At 51.7% G+C, this 17376-nt stretch overlaps 6 protein-coding genes across 6 annotated transcripts; 3 read left to right on the top strand and 3 right to left on the bottom strand.

The window, feature by feature from the left end:
• Positions 1-78: 78 nt before the first annotated feature.
• Positions 79-1924, bottom strand: BJY04DRAFT_225962 (major facilitator superfamily domain-containing protein; the record flags this gene model as incomplete). Its single annotated transcript, XM_073718309.1, has 4 exons — positions 1544-1924; positions 1391-1493; positions 380-1346; positions 79-318 (listed from the first exon to the last, which is right to left on the bottom strand). The coding sequence occupies exons 1-4, from the start codon at positions 1626-1628 to the stop codon at positions 79-81; spliced, it is 1395 nt and encodes a 464-aa protein (XP_073573937.1). The 5' UTR covers positions 1629-1924.
• A 147-nt stretch (positions 1925-2071) lies between these two features.
• BJY04DRAFT_14540 (FAD-dependent oxidoreductase) lies at positions 2072-3579 on the top strand. Its single transcript, XM_073708771.1, has 3 exons — positions 2072-2342; positions 2392-3109; positions 3171-3579. Exons 1-3 carry the CDS (start codon positions 2314-2316, stop codon positions 3438-3440), a joined length of 1017 nt encoding a protein of 338 aa, XP_073573936.1. The 5' UTR covers positions 2072-2313; the 3' UTR covers positions 3441-3579.
• Positions 3580-5371: 1792 nt separating this feature from the next.
• BJY04DRAFT_215554 (AP-2 complex subunit mu) lies at positions 5372-6942 on the bottom strand (the record flags this gene model as incomplete). Its single annotated transcript, XM_073715504.1, has 3 exons — positions 5372-5458; positions 5510-6516; positions 6606-6942. 3 exons carry the CDS (start codon positions 6940-6942, stop codon positions 5372-5374), a joined length of 1431 nt encoding a protein of 476 aa, XP_073573935.1.
• A 511-nt stretch (positions 6943-7453) lies between these two features.
• On the bottom strand, positions 7454-13155 carry BJY04DRAFT_215553 (uncharacterized protein; the record flags this gene model as incomplete). Its single annotated transcript, XM_073715503.1, has 6 exons — positions 7454-8692; positions 9655-12143; positions 12195-12582; positions 12629-12677; positions 12725-12857; positions 12906-13155. The coding sequence occupies 6 exons, from the start codon at positions 13153-13155 to the stop codon at positions 7454-7456; spliced, it is 4548 nt and encodes a 1515-aa protein (XP_073573934.1).
• A 2043-nt stretch (positions 13156-15198) lies between these two features.
• BJY04DRAFT_182897 (single-stranded DNA-binding protein) lies at positions 15199-16139 on the top strand. Its single transcript, XM_073710387.1, has 3 exons — positions 15199-15490; positions 15643-15731; positions 15830-16139. Exons 1-3 carry the CDS (start codon positions 15207-15209, stop codon positions 15889-15891), a joined length of 435 nt encoding a protein of 144 aa, XP_073573933.1. The 5' UTR covers positions 15199-15206; the 3' UTR covers positions 15892-16139.
• A 764-nt stretch (positions 16140-16903) lies between these two features.
• BJY04DRAFT_182896 (uncharacterized protein) lies at positions 16904-17240 on the top strand (the record flags this gene model as incomplete). The annotated part of the gene is made up of 1 exon (XM_073710386.1): positions 16904-17240. A coding segment is annotated over exon 1 (157 nt), but the record flags the coding sequence as incomplete, so codon positions are not given.
• Positions 17241-17376: the final 136 nt, after the last annotated feature.

The raw sequence follows: 17376 nt of genomic DNA, 5'->3' as shown, positions 1-17376 counted from the left end.
CCTCCCATCTCTCTCTCTCTGCCTCTCTCTTCAATCATCTAATATGCTCCATGCGCAAACACACATCTGTGATGGTATCTACAAAGAATATCGGAAAAGAGGACTCTCATCGCCAAGCTCTGTCAGTTCCTCCACCGTGAACTTTGCCATCACTTCTTCCACCGGAACCGCCGCCCGCTTGCTGTTGATTCTCCTTAGAATGAAATAATAGATCACTGGCCAAATCACACCAAATATCATTAGCATCGAAAGGCAAATCCCGAATCCAACCGGGTACGTTGGTGACTCCTTTGCAAGGAAGATATTCGAGCCCATGACCTATATTTAAACTATGTCAGCAAAAAGAGCAGTCCGAGCATTCCGTGCAGAGTTTACTTACGCCTCCAAGCTGAGATATCGACATCATCAGTGCCATTCCCGCAGCTCGCTTGGTAGATCCGGCCATGTTCAATGCCACCCACGCCATCACACCCGGTGAGACAGGATATAGGCCGCCTGCCATTAGAAACAGGCCAAAATAAGTTACTCCCGGTATGGATGGATAGCGAACGCTGGCTATGATGACAACAAACCCGGCCACCGCCATTGCGTTGGGCAGTGCAATCGCAAGCATCCGTTGCCGGTAGCGATCTGCTGCAATACCGGAGATGATGGTGACAATACATGCAAACACATAAGGCGGAGCGGTCATCGCCTGTGCTTTGACATCCGAGTATCCCAATGCTGCGATGATGGTAGGGAGCACGAAACTTATGCCGTATACTACAGTTGCCACCGTGAACTCAATCAGCGCGACGGCGTACGTGTGGAAAGACTGGAATGCCTTCTTCACATCGGACCGCGTCAGTTCCTCTTTCTCTTTAATGCCAGTCTCTCCTCCTGCAGAGTACTTCTGCCTTAGAAGGAGAAACTCCTTTTCTTCATCGGTCAACCACCCTCCAACTCTTTCCGGATTAGGACAGATCCAAAAGAAACAGATGAAACCAATGACCACCGCAGCGAGGCCTTCAAGGATGTATATCCACCGCCAACCGCGATAACCCCAGGTATGATCCAAGTGGCCGATCCCGAACGCGAGTAGCCCGGAGAATGCTCCTGCGATTGAGGCTGCGGAATAGAACACTGTCATTCTTGTGTGGAGTTCCTTCGGAGAGTACCAAGTTGTCAATATAAACGAACAACCCGGGTATATTCCCGCCTCGAAAAAGCCGAGCAGGACACGAAATGCGGTCCAGCCACCAAAGGTACTCTGGAGTCCAGCACAAATGACCGTCACTCCGCATCCGATCAGAAGGGTTGGTAGCCAAATTCGTGGTCCAATGCGTTTGAGTATAATATTGGAGGGGCTATCACCGTCAGCAAAGTCCGCAACCTTGGGGCGCTCGCATACACTCCACCAGCAGCGTATGTGACGAAGAACACAGAGAGCGCCGTGTTCCATTGCTGGCCACTCATGTGCAAATCCTCTAGCGCACCGAAAAGCTTTGCATTTCCTACGTTTCACATCAGTGTCTGACTCAATTTCTGCCTCGCCGTGCCTTACCCGCGTTAGATCGATCGATGTATGCTAGTAAGTATACGAGCACCAATTGTGGCAAAACATGATAACTGTTCTTGTTAGCGTGCATCTATTATTGAGGGCTTGAGCGTACTCCAGCTTGCGAATGAGCTGCTTCAGTCGGTCGTCTGTGAATCGTGCCCTCAGCGAACAGAAGTGGTCGTACTCCAGGGAAATGAGGTCAACAGTTCCAAGACCATGCGTGTCTTTGTCATGGGCGACTGCTTTTTCAGATCCCATACTGAATTCCGCTTCCAGGCGTCGGCTCGATTACTAACCTGCGTGCAATGGGAATCAAGCCGTGATCATGGCCGGTGCCAGAGATTTATAGAAACCCTTGATGAGCAGCATATCCTTATCTCCACGCAGTCACCTGTCTCTGGACTAGTGGCAACCTTATCACCCCGCATATCAACACATGGTCGATCAGGCGTCGGCTTTGAGGTAGGCGAGATAAGAAAGGCAGTTGGAGACTCTCTTGGATTTCCAAAAGGTGGAAGCTGGCGAGATAACCCTACAGCCGCTAAACCGGTTATGGGGGGTTTGAAGCGGGATGCGATCTAAACCGTTTTCGATCGATATTTGACGAGATACAGCATCGACATCTACGCCATCAAGCGGCCTGTTATCTGCCTTTATGTTAGGGTAGAAAATAGTGTCTCTTGGTATGCGACATGTCTTCCCGTGAGTTTCCAAAACAAACCTTCGTCGAGCAAGTACCTTCTAGGTAAGCTATATCTCATTGAAGCATTCTAATGGCAAAGGTCACAATACTCGGTGCTGGGTAAGCCCACAACCTTTTGAGCACTTGGATATCAGCTCACTTAATACAGCATTACCGGCCTAGCAATCGCCAGCCAACTACCGAAAACATTCGACATAACAATCGTCGCTCGAAACCTCCCTGGGGATGAGGACTCATCAGAGTGGGCAAGCCCATGGGCAGGCGCCGTCTTCATGCCTATGGACCCCTCAACGGAACGAGAGCAGCGAATTCAGCTAGAGTCATTCCGAAGCTGGTGGCAGCTTGCGCAACAGTATCCAGAATCAGGTGTAAGCCAGGTAGAAATGGAGGACCTCATTGACTCCACGGCCCTAGACAAAGTTTGGTACCGTAACAAACTCCCACACTTTCGTGTCTTGTCGAAGAATGAGCTCCCGCCAAACGCATCCTTTGGCATGTCCTACAAGTCCATCATCCTAATTCCCTCCGTGTTTCTCGCCTGGCAGAAGAAACGCCTCGAGACCGCGGGGGTTAGATTTCTACGCCGGACCGTCAACTCCCTTGCTGAGTTGAAGGACCTAGGTCACGATATCCTGATCAACGCCGCAGGTGTCGGAGCTCGCTATCTTAACGACGTCGCCGACAAAGACCTTCAAGAAGTCAGAGGACAAACAGTCCTCGTCAAATCAGATTTCAACAAAATTTGGATCCGCCGTGGCAAAGACTATACCTACGCACTGGGTCGACCAGACGGCACTGCTATTCTAGGGGGTATAAAGCAGTACAATAACGCGACTCAGGACGTCGATGCACATCTTCGTGCAGATGTGAGTTCACTCTTTCCGCAGAGACACACAAAAACTAATCGACTGATCAACATCCACCTAGATCTTCCAACGAATTTACGATAATCTGCCGAAAGTCTTTCCATCCTCGGACCCGAAGGACTTCAAGGTCATTAGAGACATTGTCGGCATTCGGCCGCAGAGAGTCGGCGGAGCTCGCGTTGAGAAAGCGGTTGTCGATGGCCAGCTTGTTGTACATGCGTATGGGTTCCCGGGAGGCGGGTATATTGCGTCTTGGGGGATAGCGCGCGAAGTCTGTCGTTTAGTCGATGGCTTATATCCTTCTCCCGAAATAGTGTCGGCGAAGTTATAAGCTATGTCTTCTGCCCAAAACAAGACTCTGGCAGTTACTTGTAACAGCGACACCTGACCTCACCAAATCCAACATCCTGAAAGATCTACTAACGGCTTTACACACCTCATAACAACAAGCGGTCCAACCCCTCCTGTACTCTTCCCTCCAAGTCTTAAATGCCCAACACCACAATAATCCTCATACCTTGCAAAAAAAAAATTACCATCCATCTCTATAACCTCGCATCCTCCCCGACATCCCGCGCAAGAAGTAAATACCCCGCAAGTAACGCAATGTCAAGTGCTAAACCGGCTTGTAAGGCCAATATAAATGTAGCTAGGAAGGAAACTAAGTGGCCTCTACACTCGCAAGAGCAGCCCGGCAGGGGAGAGGCCGCTGCGCCGCAATTTGCCCTACTCTAGACTCTAGAGTCTAAGAACTAACTACCATACGCGGTCTTTCTGGCTAATCCACCAACCCTGATATAGGAAAACTCCTGCCCCAAGGCACTTTCGTAACATAAGTGCTGATTTCTTTCTCCCGGGTTACACTACCAACTCCCTAAGGCCTAGTATGGAAAGAGTCCGAGTCCACCAATCAACAGGATAATCGAGATCGTACCTGGCTTACCTATACCCCAGCATCATCCCATTCTTACCTAGTCATTTGAAGACCAGGGCCTCTGCTCTGCCTTGTTAGCATAACTGGTTATCCCGCTGTGCGCTCTTTCCACAAACCAACCCACCAGCCATCCAGCAATGGCGTCCACTCTTTCCCTCCTCACCCTTCTCGCACCACTACTACCGTAAGAGAGGGTTGTTTTGACAAATAGTGAGGGTGAGGGTGGGAGGGCGGCTGGTTTGCTTGTGGAGCTGGGGAGGGGTTGTGAGGCTGGCTCTGGCTCTAGCTCTGGGAGTGCGGTTGCGTATAACGTGACCGAGAATCAGTGGGACTCGACCTGTCCGTTTGTGCATGGGATAGCGCCGGGGCCTTGTACGTTGGAGGATTTACGGGAGGCTGTGGAGGATTTTACTGCGGTTGCGAGGTGGAGGGCGCCGGGCGGGGTGTGCTGGTGGGGATGTGAATATGACGCTGGCGGAGATTCCGGCTCGGTGTGATAATGCCCCTTCTGCTGGGGTGGATTGGGATTTCGTAGGGTTAGGGCTTCTGGGTGGTTCTTGGATTGGAGCTGTCATGGTTCTATAGCTCTTGATTCAGATGTACTGCCTGATAGACTTGTATGTGTATATTGGACATTGTAAGAATAGTACGAATTGGGCTGAATCAGAGCCCTAACTTGCCCTATCAGGAGCATTTCCTTCTCAAGCCACAACTATAAACAATCAGAACGAAGGGCTCTTTCTTTAGCAAGGAGCTAAGCTATCTACGACTAAGTAATAACATGCAATGTAACCTACTTACTCAGGAGCACTACCCAGTTTCAAGTTTCAAGCGAGCGCTTCTACCTTCCACATATAGATACTTCTTTCTGTCTCTGAGTAACTCCTTCAAAGTGCAGATTTTCCGGTACACTACACTACACAGCTCCAGCCAGGGTGCTGGCTCAGTCTGACTGCGGGTTTCTGCCCGGGTATAGTCTACACCTACACGATACACCGTGAGGGGGTACGGGCGACGGCTACGCCCGCCACAGTGATTATTCTTGTTCTTGAGGGGTGGCAATGATAGAGTAAGGTGTAGTGGAGAAATCTTGATCTTGAGCCGACGTGAGTGTTCTGTCTGATCATTCCAAGATATTGGTCTTTGTTGAGGCGCAGTATAACTAGTTATATGTAAATAGATAAAGTGGATCTGGCCGCAGAAATGATCTATGTATGTGCAAGGTATGCTGTAAAGTAAAATGGGATTAGAATAAAATGGATCCTCTCAACGCCAAACACCAAGCTTAACCAGCAAGCAAGCATAGCAAGACCATGATCAACCCTTGATCAAGACAGAGACCCATAGAAGGGTCTGACATCACTACCCACTGTGTCTGGGTCAATTGGGAAAGTAAAGGGATAATAGATTAGAATCTGTAAACAAATTAGTAACTGCGCACTAATCATACTCCGCAGAGATGATACAGAGGGAACATACCGAATCTCATAACTCCCCGCCCTCGTCATATACCGCACCCACTTGACACTCGAATAATTACTCTTCTCAAAGACCTTCAAGTACCGCACCAACAACCCCGAACTCGTAAACATCAGCAAACTAAAGCTCAGACTCAACGGCGGCCTCGACCAGGCCTTCTGATTCGTCATGCTCGTGAGCGTCGCTTCAGCTGTAAGCACGAATTCACTGCCCCCCGAGAACCGGGCGATCTTCCACACGATATTATTATGCTCGGGCTCGTACTTTGCTCGACCCTGTGACGTGCGTTCTGTGGTTTTGGCGGTGTTCAGTGGTGTGGGGATGCGGATGACGACGTTTGTGGCGAAGAGCTTGGAGCTGTAGTTGGCTTTGATCGCGACGCTGTACTCGACTTTCGTGGTGCCGATTTCACGCACGATAGGGTGTACTTTGAACGGTAGGTTGACGTTCTCCGTTGCGCGGTACCGCATGAGTTCGAATTCGCCGTCCGGAGGCACAAAGGAGATGATTCGGTCTGCGTCAAACCGGCCGAGTTTCACACACTGATGAAATTGGCAGTCTTCCAGCGTCACTGACCCGGCAGCCGCTCTAGTCTTCGACGACGCATTGCCAAGCTTCCCGCCTCCTGATCCCGGACCAGAGCCTGGTCCTGCAGCGTCGTTGTCTAGCAGTAATCTATCGTTCAGCCCAAACTTGCACTCTGGTGTTCCGGTCAGATACGCGCGCATGACAATCTGCCCGTTCACGTCTGCGCGGAGGACGGTTCCGGTGGCCGACATGAGCAGGTTCACGTCCTCGATCACGTCGACAAAGGCTTCGTTTTTGCGGTACTTGACGTCTGCGCGGCGCCAGGAGAGGGCGCCCGTTGCCTGCTGTGTGATTCGGGACGAGTCCGTGGGGTTATCTGTGATTGCGGATTTCACGCCTTCGGTTGTGATGTACATCTTTAGTGTGTCTGTTTCGGTGTTTTGGGGGTAGCCGAAGTCAAGGATTTCTAGCAGACACTGTATTAGCATTCCGAACTTCCCAATTTCCAGTATCCAGTCCGAGCACAGTGGGTAAAAAAAAGTGAAGGGAACCAACCATCAAGCAACTCATAAATCAAGACAAAATTATTCTTAACCGCCTCCTCATCGAACTTCCCAAAATAGCTCTTGCCCAGCATCACAAGCCTGTACAGAAACTCAAACACCAGCGCCGCATTCGCATTGCTCTTCGTCACCGCCACCAGGTAGATATTCTCGTGCTTCACGTGGCTGAATGTCGTCGAGCCGAGCGTCAGGATTGGAGAGCGCACTTGCGGGTTCGAGATCACTTGGATGCGGAAGATGTCGGCCAGCCGCGGGCGGCAGTCATTGCGGAAAGCGCGGAAGATTAGGTTCTCTCCCTTTTGATTGAATATTAGGATTCCGGAGAGCATTTTGTTGAGTTGTTTGGGGTGTTGTTTTGGGGGTGGAGGGGATTGAGAGGAGGGAGTGGGAGGTGTTCTTTGGAGGTGGAAATTAGGGAGAAGTTCCCGCGATCGGCGGAGCTGAGGGGAGCTCTAGCTGCTCCAGCCGGAACCACTCTTTTACTATGGAGAACTGCCACAATTGGATTGCTGTTATGCTTTTTATATATGATTGGGGTAATAGATACAATGCTGAATTATTATTTTGTGCATAGTTGGTCGCAGCAGCCGAGCAAAGCAGGCTTACAATCCAACAAAGAACCCGGGAGCTATAGTAGGCATTCCCAGGCCCATAGGTTAAGTTAAACAGTGAAAATGGTATCAAAATAGACATCATCTCATGATCCGAGAGTCAAGAAGGTACAAACACAGGTCCGAGAATCGCTAATGCACAGTCGGAATTAAAGTGGGTATAGACAGGAATGGAGAAGGTCGAAGGAAAGAAAGGTAGTGAAAGGGGGTATCAGTAAAGATGAGGTGGTTATACACCGTGGCTATCCGGCCGAGTACCTGGTCGTGAGGGCCTACCTTCACTGGGCACGATGCCGACCTTTGGATCCGGAATCTGGATATCCAGCGACATGTACGCTGACCGGCGGAGACTCCAGATTCGCACCCCGTCTTTCGCGCCGACCTCCCGGTTCCACTTCTCCAGCCAGTCCTCCACCCGTTTCAGATGGCTCTTCACCCCCGGCGCACCGATATCCTCCCAGATCCAGCCGGTGATCAAGCCGATAGCGCCGTCGAGCCAGTTACGGAAGCTATACGGGTTAAACGCACTCGTAAGTTCGTCATTCACCGTCGAAATTATCCGTCGAAACTCCTGCTCTGGCAGTAAAGGATCAAGGATCTCGGGATACAGATTTGAAAAAGTCGGAGCAAGGTCCCCCCTAACCATCCAGTCACGCCGAATTCGAATAATACGTGTACTCAGATACTCGTCCGACCCCAAAGGGACATGCGGGTTGATATGTGGGAAACAAGGATGGGCGGGGCCCCAGGCCAGCTCTTCGGCGACCTCGGGCTCATTCGGAGCACCGGGGTTCGAAGGAATTGATGCTATTTGGGATTGTGATCGGAGAGAATGCTGTGACTGGACATGGCGCGGACGGTCGGGCCCGGCAGTGACTGTGGTTTCCATTTCGAGTGGGATGTCCTCGAATGTGCCGCTTTGCCTCCCTCGAGGCACCGCGATGCTAGACCGGCCGCTCTCAGACTCCTGCTGACTTCGTTCCACCACGAGGCTATTGGGTGATGGTGTGAGTCGGCTGCGGCGCCGCTCCGGGATCGTAAGGAGAGGGAACGCGTCGCGGTGAGCTTCAAGAGGAAGACTCTCGGTCGAGGCCTGCTGCAGCGGAGGTACGGTTACCGGAGTGATTCGCGGGACGTAGTTGACCGGATTTGCGAGCCGAACGGCGGGGGGCCGAAGGATTCTCGGAGTCGCCCAGGATGGTTTAAGTCTGCGCGATGATGAGGCTCTAGAAGAGGCTGTTTCGACCTCCAGGCGCTGGAATGGGGGTAAGGCCGTGGGACTAGGCTGGGGAGAGTAGCGGCGCGGGGGAGGATGCGCTGGCGCAGGCTCTTCAATCGTGGGCGGTGATAGGAAAGGGAGTTCGCGGGAGGCCGTTGAGGGTGCCGTCTTTGGAGAGGGGGAGCGGACGGCGTAGGAAAGAAGAGAGGGGGAGTGAGGGGACGCCGTGGTGAAGGAGGGAAAATTGAGCTGGTGATGAAGAGGAAGACGGAGGAGAGGAAGCCAGAATAATGAGGGTCAGGGGCGGCTGTGATTGGCCGAGCGAGGAGGAAAAGGGGCGCACTGGCTGCAGACAAGAGGCGATCTGAGCTCGACATCCACGATCTTTATACAATGCAATTAATGGTTTAGAGAGCGAATGTTCATGAGACTGAATCACTTGTGCAGTGTCAGGAGAGTAAGAGAGAATGACTGAGTGGAGGTTGAGAGGGGATAGAGGGGGTCAAATCTGATGCATCAATTCGGCTATCCACGAGGCTGATAAAAAGGAAAAAACTGCAAGAGAACGACGGAGTATGGAGTAACTATAGATGGTCAAGACAAAGAGAGTGAGGTCAATAGCAAAACCAAATCAACAAAAGAGATCCATCCTGTTTAAATCTCTGCAACTTATAAGAAACACAGCTCCAGCCATCGGACAGCACCGGACTCGCCTCACCAGCAATAAATAGTAATAATAGCTCCAAGTAAGGATCCAACTTTACTGAAAATGGGAGGCTAGGTGCTAGGTAGCTTAGCGCTCCGAGCTGCCGGGCGCATTTTCAATCCATTCTGAATCGGATGACTTCATGCCCAATTTCTCATCCCCTTCGTCACTCCATTCTTGCCAGATCGGCACCCAGCGGCTCTGGGGCCGAAATTACAATCGTCCGGAACTTGTTATCACATCTTTCCTTCGGCTTAGGCTTCATTTCTATATCAAACATTACATCATCCCTTCTGGAGTCTCCCGTGCCCTGACTTCCTCAGCCACACACTCCTCTTTCTCCGAGTCTAGATCTCTCCTCCAGTGATCGACAGTATGAAAAACAAAGATTAAGTAATAGTCAGGGGCGGGTACTCCGTAGGTCCATATCTCATCGCTAACATCAAAACAAAACACTGTAAACCGTCTACCGAAGTCAACACCATGAACCAATAACGACTCAAACAAGCCGATTGACGCTTTGATTGGCCTTGGCCTGCATTCGCCGCATGGCCTCCCGATGTAACTCACTCATGTCGCCTCTTTGCATCCCTTCAGCAATCTTGTCGCCAATCATGATGCTGGTCGATGAGCCGTTGCGCTGACCTAGTTGATTGAACGGCGATGCGCTGCGTTCGACACCTGCCACGGGAGGAGGCCCTGACTGGGCGAAATTCAGCGGGTCGCGACGCTCTTTCAGGTCTTCGCGGACGGATTCTCGCCACGCTGCAAGGACGGCAGGGGAGTTTGCTCGTGACGGAAGGCCGCTCTGGCTCCGCCGCGGTGGTGCTGGTGCGTTTGGTGCTGGTGAATGTGAAGGTGGGATTGGAGATGCCTGTTGGTGGAGGAGGGTGCGGCGCTGGGACAGGGGGATGTTGTCGGAGTCTTCTTCGGCGATGGGAAAGGTCGATGGGTACCGGGGTGTAGAGTCTACCGGTGATTGAGTGGAGTTATGCCGAGAGTAAGGGTCGGTTGGGAGGCTGAGAGACGACAGCCGGTTGCGCATCATATCCTCGCGGATAGCAATCAGAGGCGCAGGTCCTTTCCATCGTTGTTTCGCTTTTTCGCTTTCTTCCCGATCGGGTTCGGCCGGCGCAACATGCGAGAGCAGTGTCACCGAGGAGGGAGTGGCAAAGTCACCCAGCTGTTGTTGTGGTTGCACGGCAGGAGGCGAAAGCTGGGAGAGGTTATGACCTGAACCGACCGATACTCCAGAGAGCCGCCTGGGGGATTTTGATCTCCTCTTCTTTTTCTGGGAACCTGTTTGCGAGTCGTTTGTTTCTTCGAGACCAGACCGGCCTTCCAAGGCTGGTGGTGGTCGGGCATTGAGAGGCGTTTGTAGGAGTTCCGCCACCTTGACTGGCGCTGCTGCCTCTTGTTCAGCTGGCTCTGGTTGTTTGTCCTCAAAGGCGTGAATTGGTTCCAGCTCGGGGGTATCTGCGTTGGCCAAATGCTTCGCCCACTCATTCATGCGGTAGTTTTGGACGACTCGGGAGGTATGTGTTGGAATCTGTTCCACGGTTTCTGCGTTCAACTTTTTGGGTGGGGCTTTTTGTTTTCGCGCAGTTCCAGTTGAGGAGCTTTCTTTCGCAGGCGTCTCGGTTGGGTTTGCCGTATTCTCAGGTGTTGAATCCTCCTGGTTCTCATGCGCTTGATCGTGATTCTCGGTAGGCCTCTCAGTGGATTTCTGGTTCTCATCCGGTAGGTCGGCAGGCGGTTTCACCTGTTGCGCTTGCGTTGTATCCTTGGAGGCTTCCGTCGGTGCCTCTGTCTCTTTTGGTGCCTCTTCTTCTGCGGTCAAAGGCAACTCTCCTGAGCTCTGTGTTTGCGCAGGCTTAGGCTGAGTAGTGTCTTTATGTGTATCAACCGGCAGAGGAACTGTCCCCGCGGCGGCGATTTCCTTGCTCTGAAGTTCGTCTGTAGTTGACGTGGCCCCCTTGGGAACTGTTTTCTCATTATCCGAGCTTTGGACCCGACTGTTCTCGGTGGGCTGCGAGTGTTCCCGCTTATCATCTGTCTTAGTCGTGCTTCCATCGCACTGCCCATGTCCATCGGCAAGCGCTGCTTTGGGCTGCTGGGGAACGTCGACAACAGTCCTGTCCTCAGACGTCGCAGGAGCATCCTCATCCAACATCGACTGGTAGTGACTTCCAGCCGCAATCGTGTGGGTATCAGAGTCAAGATCGTCGACGCCCTCTACAATACCCCGAGTCGTATCAGTATCATCATCTCGAGCAATCAAGGCTTCTTGTGACTCTGAAACCGGCCGCGGGCCGCTTTTCGTGGATGTTTTGCGTGATAGCAGCGAGAATCGTTTCGAGTAGACCGACACAGTCTCAGAACCAACAACCGCCGTCAAATCAGAGGCCTTGTCGTCATATATCGGCGGGTGAAAGTGTTCTTGGTGGTTTTCGCCATGTCCCTCGTTGACTGTATCCGCACGCGTATGCCTATCCGTATCATCTGCGTCCTGATGTTGCGATAAACTGCTCCCAGAAACACCCGTAGCATCTGAAGCGTCATCGTCGAGTCCCCTCGCTCTACAATCCGAGCACCGGTACGAAACCACACTATCAGAAACACTCCTCTTCTCCAGATCATCACCCTTCTCATCATGGGGAAGACAAGCGTTTGAGCCAGCGGCTAACTCGGGAATACTCGAGGAACTCTCAGTCGCATCGTGGTCGCCATACTTCGCCTCCCACTCCATGCGCTCTTTCAGATTCTGCTCCTCTAATCGCCTCGCCTGCTCGGCCTCCGCTTCGTCTTTCAGCCGCTGCTCTTCCTGCCGTTTCTCTTCGTCGCGCATCCGTCGCTCCTTGACCACTTTCCACAGCCGGAGTTGCGATATCACGCCCATGATGGCCACGATCACCGTCACTGCGAGCTCGACTTTGATATACCGGGTTACCGGGTACGTGTCCGTTCCGAGCGGGAAGATATTGTCGTTCAACGCTGTCGCAGTCAACTTCCGCTCTCTCAGACCAACCAGTTAAACCAACTCACCCCAGAGATAAAGCCAGAACTCCTTCAGCCCGGCTTTACTGTAACAGTCAATGCCGAGCGCAACGGCCGTCCCGCCTGCAATCGACGTCGCTCCAATGAGCCCGTAGGGTCGGGTATAGTGGCTGAACGAGACAGCATAGAACGCTACCGAGATCGCACCGATGAATCCGGTTTTCGCATTCGTGTTGGTGATTAGCCCGCCGTCTTTCGTTGAGAGCAGCCACATGCTTGTGCAGAAGCCGCCGAGGAGGCAGCCGAGTCCTTCGGCAAGCTCCTTGAAGACGATTGCGAGTGCGCCGAAGGTTACACCTGTGAAGAAGATCGCGACGAGGTAGGCGCCTTGGATTGCGATGCGGACTGGCGGGGACATGACGTAGACGATTAAGACCTACAGAGTGTTGGTGTTTAGTGCGAATTGAAGATGGGCGTCTTACAGTCACTCCTAGGCTTGTTAGGAAAGCAGAGGAAAGGAAGACTTGAACCCTAGGATCGATGAGTAGAGGACGTTAAACAAGCTGGGGGTTGGTTACCAGAGATTTCGGACACCGATCAGCGCAAGCACCGCGCCAGTGGCCAGTAGGATGAAGCCGCCGACACCTAGGGCTGGTGTTACCTTCGGTTCGAGAGGTAACTCCCCTGGCGCGGTGGCATTGGCTAGTGCTTCTTCAGGATGTCAGCGCAATGGATGTCAGCAGCTGTCGCTTTACTAACCCTCATCTGCATCCGATGTGTTCAAGGTAGGGACAGTAGTTGGCGAGGGGGACGTCAAGTTGTCCGGCTTTTCAGTGTTTGTCGCATTCGTACTTGTCGCATTATTCGAGACCTCTATTGTTGAATTATCCGCCGTCTCTCTCGCAAGGAGGAGTCCATGCTTGGAACCCTCAGAGTGAGGAACATGCGCCACAAATGCCAGCAAGACATGGCAGAGGCATGCGACCAGCAAGAGGAAAGGAGCCCTCATACTGAATCTGGGGGCAAGGATGGTGAAGAGTCGCAACCGATGCGTATATATAGCACCAGGCTAAACGTTGTGCGACGTGCTCCACGCTCAGATCTCCATTCAGAAATTTCCCCTCGGGGACCTCGTCCTCAGCCAGGTGACGCTTACCCAGATGGTCGGAACCGGTGATCAGTGGTCTAAATGTCGCGCAAGAAGTACAAAAACGTGGCGTGTCTGGACCTCTGGATACTCAGGAGGGTACTTGCAGGGTGGGAGTCTCCACTATGTATGTGTACAGATGGGAGGGGAGAAAAGCAAACGGAGGAAAAGTAGAAGAGGAGGAAAGGAGTGAGATTTGGCGCGTAGTAAATACAATTTCACACATCCTGCTCAGATCCATGGACAGACTCCAGAATTTGAATTCTTGGAATCTGACTCGTCCTGGACAGAGCTCACCGTCTGGACCCCGGGTACGTACAGGTTTACCCACTCGGTGGGCTTGTCGCGAGAAAAAGAAAAAAAAAACAAGCGATGTAGGTAGAGACTAGAGATTAGTAGCCAGTGTCGTACCTTGGACATTGTTGGCGCTGATGATTGGACTAGGGTTTGATGTCGGAGTCGGTTTCCAGTATCAATCATACCGAACGAAGGATCCATAATGCATGCGCGAGTAGGATGAGCCTTCTTGTATCCTTGGTGGTACCCAATCAACAAGATACAAGATGACATTGCCCAATGTGCTGGACCCTCTGAGTGCCTGGCCAAGGATCGGAGAGTCTGTTGTCCTCGAGAATCAAACACGGTGTCGCTGTTCACAGTGAGGGATAAACTGTAAGTAAGCCTCCGACTTCGATCTCAACACTTTACAATGAAGTCACACATGGCCGATCTTCAAGGCTTCCATGGACCCAGTGATCATCCGAATTGCAGATGTCAAGGTACAGAACTATCTGGGCCAGTCAACGAATATCGGTTGTCAATCAGATTGTCGGCTCAACCAGTCCCTGCACAAGGCCTTGGAATCACTGACGATCCTGATACTGGCTGACGGCACTGGCCAACGATCGTCGACTCGCGATCGCGCTAGCATCACTAGCCACCAGTAGTTAGGGCCCTCCGTGGCTGCAGCTGCAGCAACGGACACGTCTCATTGATGGCTAGCTGGGCTTGGGGTGATATGGTTTGCACGAAGGAGTGTGCAATGTCCATTGGATTGAAAGCTCTGTCGTCAATTCGAAAAATGTGATCCTACTGGTCAAGAAAGTCGCCAAGTTGGGAGCTCGTTTGTAATCAGGGGTATGGACTCCGCTGCCCAAATTTCCAGCCAAACAAACACGTCGGTTCCATGGACCTGCATTAGAGGCCCTTAAGTATGGCCGACGCGAACAATTTGCTCCCCGCGAACATCTGAGCTGTCAACCCGGCTTGCTCTGCGTTGTCAGAAAGGCCTTTTGGCGGGAGAATTGAGCGCAATTGATGGCAGCAAAAATTTCGCCATCAACCAATAGTCAGATGCACGGTGAGATGCGGTGAGAAAGCCATCATCCGAGTAGAGCAGGGAGACGCGGCATCGTGACGACAATATCGTTAGTTCTGCGAGGGGGAGGCGAGCTAAGATAAGTGCGATGCCTCCTTAAATAGTAAGTATGACGACTCACATAGGGCTTTCATCTGCGCATCCTGTTGAGGCAGCTCCAAGCTGCACGAATATATGCATGCATAGCCCAAAGCATAGCAACCCATCGTACAACGCGCGACGTCGATAGCTAAAACCAGACAGTTTGCAGCACCGATCAATTGCGCGAGTTAAGATCTTAGAAGCAATATCGCAGATGAAACTGTTTCAAGAAGAGAAGAATACCATGAGCACGGAGTAGCTCAAGGATACATCTGCGAATGCGAGCACTAGGTACACTCCCGTAAGGAGCTATATCACGTGAGCAACTCCGAGTCGCCGGAGCTGAGCCCGCAATTTTTCGAGATGAAGCTTCAACTCCTGCACATCAACTCAACCTTCTGACCGCACATCCATCCAAACGCTCAATTGCATCATCATCATCATCATCATCACAATGTCTGCTTTCACTCGCACTCTCTTCCGCGCTGCCCCTCGCGTGGCCACTCCCGCCCGTACCTTCGGCTCTTCCCCATCGCGTTCCTACGCACGCATGACCGTCACCGGACGCCTCGGTGCCGAGCCAGAGCTTCGCGCCACGAACAACGGTTCTGAGATGATCAGATACAATATCGCGTCGAAGAGCACCAACCCAAAGGATGGCAAGAACGCCGACTGGTTTCGCATCACCAGCTTCGCCGATGGCCCTTCGCGGGATTTCCTTCTGGCTTTGCCCAAGGGGTGAGTAGGCTTGTTTTTTCTGTCCCTGCTCTCATTGCTTGCATCCGGCGGACTAGCAGGGCCCGGTTTCGGGGTTTCGAAGAGGCAATTGATGCACTCCCTCAGTTCGCCGGCTTTCATGACCAGGTGCTAACTGTTTTTTCCTTATCTAGCACCCTCGTCTGTGTCGATGCCGAGGCCACATGGAGAACCTTCACTGACAGCGAAGGCTCCGAGAAGACGACCTTGTCTCTCACTCAGCGTACGTGGTCTCTTCTTCCTTGCAGTTTCTCAAGAGCTCGCGGGGATAAACTTTGCATTTTGGATCTGCTAGCTGACATTCTTTTTTCTGCCTATCAGGTCACATTGAAGTCCTCAGGCGCCCATATAACCCCGATGGCCCCACACTCCCCCAGGAATAAATTCTGTCTTTCGTCGTCAAATAGATCCCGGTAATTGCTGTCGATTCGGTTGGCCCCTTTCAAGTTGACCTATCTGTTCTGATGGGACAAGTTGTCTCGGTTCCTATTCCTTGACTCCGCCTCTGATACTGGGTTATATCGCTGGATTGAATTGGGTTTGGATGATGGTGACGGGCATACGATCTTAGTTTGAGCACACGCATATGTATTTATAATCCTCTTTGCAAGTATACCCGCTTCTTTCCTCAGTGCATCTCCGTTTCAAGTGGTATTTGACGTAGATGTCTCTTCCCTGCCAGTCACCGCGTAGAGTATACAGCCTCCAGGACCATATCCATCACCTCGCCTCGCTCAGATACGGACCCATCCCCATCTGATCCATTACGGCAGGAGCCCAGAGCAGATTATACACATCGAGCCCCTTCCAACCAAGCACCACCCACAAACAGCTTGCTCTATAAAAGATAGAGCGAGCTCACTCGCAGCCCACCCACCTATCCATCCATATGCTATCTACATGCATTCTCACACATCCTTGCCTTATCCAGTTCGAGTTCATGAACTATAGCTACATACCTCAAGCGAACAGATAGGACGAAGAAAACCTTATAAACTATAACCATCTATCTAGTACTAGTATCTTAGGTACCCTCTACCTACCCCCCACCGCTCAATCTGCTTCCTCTAGAGCGTGAGCCCTACAGTCATCCACTCCGTCTATACCGAAGCTGCAGTTGCCTTCTACTCACTGAAGATAAACGGCTCGCTGGCTATTCATCTATCTAGCTGGATGAATGTATTCCCTAAACGGGTATGTACAAGCAGTACAACCACAAGTCCATGTTTATGTACATATATATAATCTACATATGTGCTTGTGCTTGTGCGAGCGTACGGCTCCGGCTCGCCGACTCTCGACGGGCTTATTTACGGCTGGCTGCTGGTGGCTGTAAACCTTTATTTATATTTAGATCTGACTCTACATATAGCCTTTATAACAAGGGAGCTACAGGTACAGCTACAGGTACAGCTACAGGTACAGCTACAGGTACAGCTACAGCTACAGCTACAGCTACAGGTCCAGGAAAAGTTGAATTAGGGTGGGGAGAATAGACCGAGGTTCCAATAAAGTTGTGGAGCGGAGAGGGAATGAAAACAAAGAAACATGACGAGGAGCCGAACCACATAGTTGGGAGGGTTCTGGTTCTGGCTCTGGCTCTGGGACTTGGGGCTGTCAAGGCCAGAATCCAGGGGAATCTATTAAATTCTTGTATTGAGGTGGAGGGGTTTGGTTGCTCCCTTGTGAGTTAAGTAGAAGTAGTTGTGAAATGAGATGAAATCAGAATTAGTGGAGAAGAAAAGAAAAGAAGAGAGAAAAAAAAAAAAAAAGACCATTGTCCACAGCGGTGTTGAAGAAGATAAGACAAGACAAGACACCGTGTGGTACCTATGCGAATAAAGAAGAGAAAATTACAGAGCACGTTC

This window comes from Aspergillus karnatakaensis, assembly GCF_047715665.1.
Source record: "Aspergillus karnatakaensis strain CBS 102800 unplaced genomic scaffold BJY04scaffold_11, whole genome shotgun sequence".
NCBI classification, from domain to species: domain Eukaryota; kingdom Fungi; phylum Ascomycota; class Eurotiomycetes; order Eurotiales; family Aspergillaceae; genus Aspergillus; species Aspergillus karnatakaensis.
The sequence above is the reverse complement of the archived record's forward strand: the minus strand, read 5'-3'. Positions and strand labels throughout refer to the sequence as shown.

Excerpts from the sequence above, each read along its gene's own strand:
- BJY04DRAFT_14540 (XM_073708771.1), top strand. The coding sequence starts at position 2,314 with ATGGCAAAGGTCACAATACTCGGTGCTGG. Across the intron at positions 2,343-2,391 it reads GTCACAATACTCGGTGCTGG|CATTACCGGCCTAGCAATCG; the intron begins GTAAGCCCACAA and ends CACTTAATACAG. Across the intron at positions 3,110-3,170 it reads ATGCACATCTTCGTGCAGAT|ATCTTCCAACGAATTTACGA; the intron begins GTGAGTTCACTC and ends ACATCCACCTAG.
- BJY04DRAFT_182897 (XM_073710387.1), top strand. The coding sequence starts at position 15,207 with ATGTCTGCTTTCACTCGCACTCTCTTCCGCGCTGCCCCTCGCGTGGCC. Across the intron at positions 15,491-15,642 it reads CTTCTGGCTTTGCCCAAGGG|CACCCTCGTCTGTGTCGATG; the intron begins GTGAGTAGGCTT and ends TTCCTTATCTAG. Across the intron at positions 15,732-15,829 it reads GACCTTGTCTCTCACTCAGC|GTCACATTGAAGTCCTCAGG; the intron begins GTACGTGGTCTC and ends TCTGCCTATCAG.